Source organism: Coffea arabica, chromosome 1e, assembly GCF_036785885.1.
Source record: "Coffea arabica cultivar ET-39 chromosome 1e, Coffea Arabica ET-39 HiFi, whole genome shotgun sequence".
Classification (NCBI taxonomy): Eukaryota; Viridiplantae; Streptophyta; class Magnoliopsida; order Gentianales; family Rubiaceae; genus Coffea; species Coffea arabica.
The window spans coordinates 3,278,703-3,284,702 of NC_092311.1; the positions used below are offsets into that span (position 1 = coordinate 3,278,703).

Sequence of the window (6,000 nt, forward strand, 5' to 3'; positions counted from 1 at the left end):
TAAAACAAATTAATACATAAATCTCCTCGACTATTTTGGGTGAAAGCCTAACAATAATTGCCACATGCTGTTTGAAGAAACTATAGAAATCAGAAGATTTTACACTTAGTCGGCGGAATGCACTCAAACAATAAGTCAATATGTTACTTTGTATGATTTATGCAGGCCACAGAACACCCAAAAGAAATACCCTTTAAATTTTGGATTGCATGCAATTGCTTGGGAAGTTTGAGATGATTTACATATCTCCTTGTTATTTTGAAGTTAACATGGATTCTAGGCATGCAAATGAGTTGGTTCTAACATTCAGACCTACTGAATTTTTTTTCATAATCACACCAAAACAAACCCTCATGAATTTAATGCTATTATAGTAAAATTAGTCATGCATGTGTCGGAATAAAAATTTTTGTTTAGGAACCCATCCAAATGGATCACCGATAATACTAATTTCATACTGTCTCTCTATAGCTTTTTTAGTACAAAGGTATGACTTGATAAAATTCAGTTGATATATAATTTCCATTCCGGAATCTAGAACGAATGCAGTTGTTGAACTTAATGCACATGAGGAGCCCAGGCATTTATGTGTAGAGATCAACAATGAAATCATTAGTCTTGGACAATATACGTAACCACTGATTTTAGTGGCTTTTTATCCTAAATTCACTTTGCTATTTTCTTTGAGACTTATAAACTGTATAAATTGCTTAGATATAGCCATGATACTGTATATATGAGAATTCTTTTTGGGCTTCTTTTGCAAATGTGGCATACCTGAGTCTAAATCCTAGTTTATTATGTGTGAATATATTCAACAGTCCCTCTTAGTCTCTCCACCACCTGCTAATTTTTTATGTTGTTATCCTCTCCCAGCGACCTTATTTAATTTGCCAGACAATTTGGTACATCTTGAAGGAATGGGCAGCCCACATAATTTTCCAAATAATTCTTCTGCTACTTCCAGGATGCCTTAAATCCAATTTCCAGTCTTTGAAGAACTTTAGCACTCTTCAGGGAGTACTCTGTCAACTTGTACTGATATGTTTTGGCCATCAATATTAGAAGAATGGGACCCTCTTAACTTGATCAGTAAAATCAAGAAAGAGGTCTCTTTTGCTTTTCATTTTTAAAGTGATATCAGCACAAAGCCTATAGTCAGTCAATACTGTATCATACAGGTAAGCACTTTGTGTAGTTTATATTTTTTGAATGGGTCCTTGCAAACTAGTCTTGCACTTGCAGTCTTGTTCGGGAGCTGCAAGATGTTGACTACGTTCAAAAAGAAAAGAAAAAGAAAATGTTGGTTGGCCATTAATTATTGGCCAAGTTGAGAAAATCAGGTACTGGTAAATATGAGTCAAATGTTCATTTCTTTCAGATCACGCTCAAGATGAATAATTATTGGGTCCTCAAATTCAAGGAGACAAAGTCCACTTCATTAAATTTTTTCAAAAATGAAACAGCTACCCGAGATTTCTCGGAATATTTAAGAAATCTTCTCCCGTTGACGGATTTAAAGAGTTAATAATTATGCTATTCCTCCCTGCTACTGATCAAGACTACCATGTGATTAGAGGATGCATAGTATAAATCAAGACTGGCGAAGAATGGTGGCTACTGAGTTTTACCAAGTTGGTCTTCTGCAACTTAATCAGGCAAGTCGTCTTACGAATTTAACAGAGTTGCATGGTTTTAATTTCTTCCCGATCTCTTCCGGTCGCTTTCTATGTCTTTTAAATTTGAGCTGATTTTGAATTTCAATTACCTCTAACTTAAGTTTTAATTTTTGGGCATACAACACTGTGCACTTCGCAAGTTTCTGAGTAGATGTAAAAAATACTTGATTCTTATTCTATTGTCTACTAAAAATGGTTAGAGACGATTTATGACAAGCAGAAAAGGCCATGAACTTCCCATAACTGCAGAATATCCAGTTCTTGTGAGGTGGTATCCGTTAAAATTGATAGCTTGATGCTGGGATGGGATGCAGAGCTAGGATTAAAAGGTTAATTAGTTGGATTTTTACACTTGGAGAACGTATATTTGTTGTACGACAGATAGAAATGCTTGTCTGTATGCAGATTGTATGAGATGATTGTGGCTACAATTGTGGTTTTTGTTGACTGATTCTTTTGTTTTATTCACAATTTCACTAGGTAGTTTCTAGCGTACGACTGTAATATACTGTCATGGGCTTGAATTCTCCGGGGACATCTTCAGAGACGAAAAAAATGTTTGTAAGAGAAGAGACCACTAACGAAGCACAAGACCGAATAAGCCAATTACCTGATGCAATTCTGTGTCACATCCTCTCCCTTCTTCCGACTAAATTAGCAGCACAAACTGGTATTTTGTCTAAACGATGGAAGAAAGTTTGGCTTTCAATACCTGCTCTTGAATTTCAGATCAATCTACGGGCAAATTATGTGGGTGAATGGAGTGTCTTTGATAGCTTTGCAAAGCCTAAAATTGAGAGTTTTACAAATTTTCTGGATCGACTTTTCGCAATTCGTGACACTTCAGGTATTAAAAAGTTCAGATTGGTGTGTGATCATCAGGTTGACTCTAGATGCCTCAATAATTGGTTGTCTGCTTTGCATAATGTTCAAGAACTTGACCTCGATATGTGGGAGCTCGGGGAGTTCCCTTGGAGTCCCTTCACAAATAACTCGCTGGAAATCTTGAAACTGAGTTGCAATGTTTTGCTCAACATCCCATCTTTTGTTTCTTTTCCACTTCTTAAGGTTCTTCATCTTCATTCAGTCACATATGTGGGCGGCGCATCAGTTGAAAAGTTACTTTCTTCTTGCCCAGTGCTTGAGGATTTGCAGATATCTAGGAGGGAGCAGGATAACGTTAGGAATTTTGTGATTGCAGTCCCTTCATTGAAAAGGTTGACTTTGGACTTCAGTACACATGAGATGGACTTATATGATGACGATGATTACGAAGATGGTGTTGAGTACAAACTGATAATTACTGCACCAAATTTGGAGTATCTAAACCTGATTGATTATATGTCAGATTCAATTCAGGTCAGTTCCATGACCAGAGTAACTGAATCACGCCTTTCTGTTTACAAAATCTTAACATGTCATCATCGGACAGCGGAACAAACAAGTAATTATGAAAGCAATGTGCGTGAAATATTTCGAAGCATCCCAAATGTCAAGCACCTAACAATAGGCGATTTTACCATGAATGTAAGCCATGACTCAAATTCCAATCCTGCTTATTGCTTTCTAATTGTTATACCATCAATTGCTTTCTTGGTCACAACTTATAGCTGTCTTCATACATTTGCAGTCTTTGGGTGAATCTCTTGATAGCAGACTGCCAGTGTTTCAGAACTTGGTCCACCTGGAGATCAGTTTTTATGTAGCGAACGGCGCTATACTGCTGCCAAATTTGCTCAAAATCTTTCCTAAACTGGAAAGCCTTATCTTGCCTCAGGTACATTAGATAAGAGACTTGCACAATTTTGAGAGAAATATGGTGAGCGTTGAGCACTCCTGTATTCTTTTGACCAAAAGTTGATTTGTTTGTAATTTTTTTTCCCTATTTCTTGGATTTCAGGGGATTACCAGTCCAAATGTAATCGGGTGGTTTAACCCTGAGGAGAATCAAGTTAAGCCTCCGCAAGACGTACCTGAATGCCTGCTATTTAGCCTGAAAAATGTGGAAATTTTGCGAATTACTGGGAGAGTTGAGGAAGAGGTGGAGCTGTTGATATATCTTCTGGGAAATGCAATGGTTCTAGAGAAGATGACGATTTGGTACGAAGAATATTATGTTTCCGGTGGACCGATGGATACTACTAATTATCCAACTGCTCGTCGGGTGCAGGATCGTTTATCTTTCACTGACAAATTGATGAACTGCACTAGGGGATCTGCTGCTTGTCAACTTGACATACAAATGCCTGAACTACAGCTCTGAGCTCTGAACTTGCAACAGAATGTTGGTATTGTATTGTACACATCCGGGCTTGTTTCTTGTGCATTAGGAAGAAAGTGAAGAATCTGCACGTAAATATGTACTTACTTACAGTACTCGAATTTTTTCAGTGTCATTCGCATGAGTTACTTTTAAGAAAATCCTTCATGACATATGACACGCACGATGGGTACAAACTAAATAATGGCTTACTTTCTTAATTTTAAGAATTCTTATATTTGTATCCATCGCGATAAACATGTCGTGATTTTAAGTACTTTTCTATAGATGAACTCTTATTTTTGGGTCACTTTACCCTCTTCTGATTTAGTGTTTCTCTATATAACAGTCGTTGATTTTCGCAAATTAGTATTGTCTTCTGTTAATACAAATTAATACATAAATCTCCCCCTCGACTATTTTAGGTGAAATTCTAAGAACTACCACATGGTCTGTTTGAAGAAACTATAGAAACTAGAAGATTTTATACATATTCAGCAAAATTGACAGGTGCCGAACCTGTGCAATAATAAATACCTACTCAAGAAAATTACAAATTTTGTATATAGCGGTGAGTAGAGTCGAATCCACAGGGAGCAGGTAGGAAATTATTTCTTTCCAAATCAGTAGAACAGAATTGGGGGATTTTCAATGGGAGGCGCGCAAATAAAATAAAATAAAACAAACAAAATTCAAAACTAACTCACAAAGCACAATTCACTGAAAATAGCAATTAACAAAAGTTCTACCCAAAGGATCAACTGCTCAGGCACGGTCCAATTAAATGCTCATCGATGCAAAGATATTTCATCCATTTATCACTAGGTTGGTTATAGCCATCAATAAGCTCTGACAACCAGCTCTTCCTTACTTTTTCGACAGTCAAGGTACGACCATTGACTGCTTCTCTAACCAGATAACAACCCTAGGTACGACCGTAGGAATTTAATTACCCAATTGCAATAAAACTAGAAGAACCCAACCCTAACCAATAAACACGCTAAGAGGGTTTATTTAAATTAGATCTTGCGTTTCCCCAACATAAAACCAATTATGGTGGTTACCACGGGGCGCTAACTAAATGAACAATTACGGATTCTATTTAATTAACGTGGCAGTAGGCTATTAAATTAAATCAAATACCCGGCCGTTGATATTCAATTAATCAAATACCCATGAACAATTAATTCAGGAAACGCACGAATAGCAATTAATTGGAGGAAATAATGAAGATTCGGTTAGATCTCACAGATATTATGGACCGCGCCTTCGCGTCAACCTTTGGGTAGAGGGGAAAATTAGCCGCTTCTCATCGTATCAATCCCGCGTGACTTAATTGAATTCATTCAATTAATTGCCGAAGAATTGAAAAAGATGAATTAACGTAGGAACTGTTGAAAAAACTTCACTTCCCTTTGTTGGGTTTCGTGTTCGTACCCCTGGAGCGAAAGTAGAAGCAAAAGTCGAATAGGAAAAATTGTACAGAAGCCAAAAGCAAAAGCTACAGCAACGGAGAAAGTCTCCAACGTCTGACCCAGAGCCGCCGAAGAAAACAAAAGAGAAAACCAAAGTGTCTGACAAGTCTTTTTCCCGAAAGTAGAAAAAGAGAGCCTAGGCTAAAAAGTAGTTTTTTTTGAATCTTGCTTTTCTTTCTCTCTTATAGCCGCCGCCGGAAAATTCTCTCTTCAAAGCAACGTAAAAGCTATTTTCCTTTTGGAGCTTTGATCCGATGCGCCTGGTCCACATGGACCACGGTCCGTCTTTCGGTTTCGTCCACCTTTCAAGGCGTGGCCACGTCCTGGGACGACAAGTCTTCTGGAAATTTACCCCGCGAGATCATTTTTAATGCTGATCACCTATAATTCATACGAACGTGAGATATGAGTTAAACCTCAGTACTTAGCACAGTAAATAGTCGAAATTAGACCAAAATAACACAGCAAAATGTACCAAATAACTGCTCTATCAAATCCCCCCACACCTAGACAATGCTTGCCCTCAAGCATTCAAGCATTTCAAAGCTCAGAAGTACAACAAAGAGAGCAGAGGTCATGTAGTAGT

At 37.5% G+C, this 6,000-nt stretch overlaps 1 protein-coding gene across 4 annotated transcripts in view; it reads left to right on the forward strand.

Annotated features, from left to right (window-relative positions):
- The window catches only part of LOC113699178 (putative F-box/FBD/LRR-repeat protein At5g22670), a 45,607-nt gene extending 41,358 nt beyond the window's left edge, over window positions 1–4,249 (forward strand). Inside the window, exons 1-4 of one of the 4 annotated variants that reach the window (XM_027219342.2) lie at window positions 1,009–1,658; window positions 2,164–3,206; window positions 3,310–3,456; window positions 3,580–4,249. In XM_027219342.2, the coding sequence (XP_027075143.1) occupies window positions 2,193–3,206; window positions 3,310–3,456; window positions 3,580–3,942 (1,524 nt within the window). In that variant the 5' untranslated portion in view covers window positions 1,009–1,658; window positions 2,164–2,192 and the 3' untranslated portion in view covers window positions 3,943–4,249. Of the gene's footprint in view, window positions 1–1,008; window positions 1,663–1,697; window positions 2,009–2,159; window positions 3,207–3,309; window positions 3,457–3,579 lie in introns of those variants that run through there. The other 3 variants (XM_072051410.1, XM_027219334.2, XM_072051417.1) reach the window with 3 other exon arrangements.
- Window positions 4,250–6,000: the final 1,751 nt, after the last annotated feature.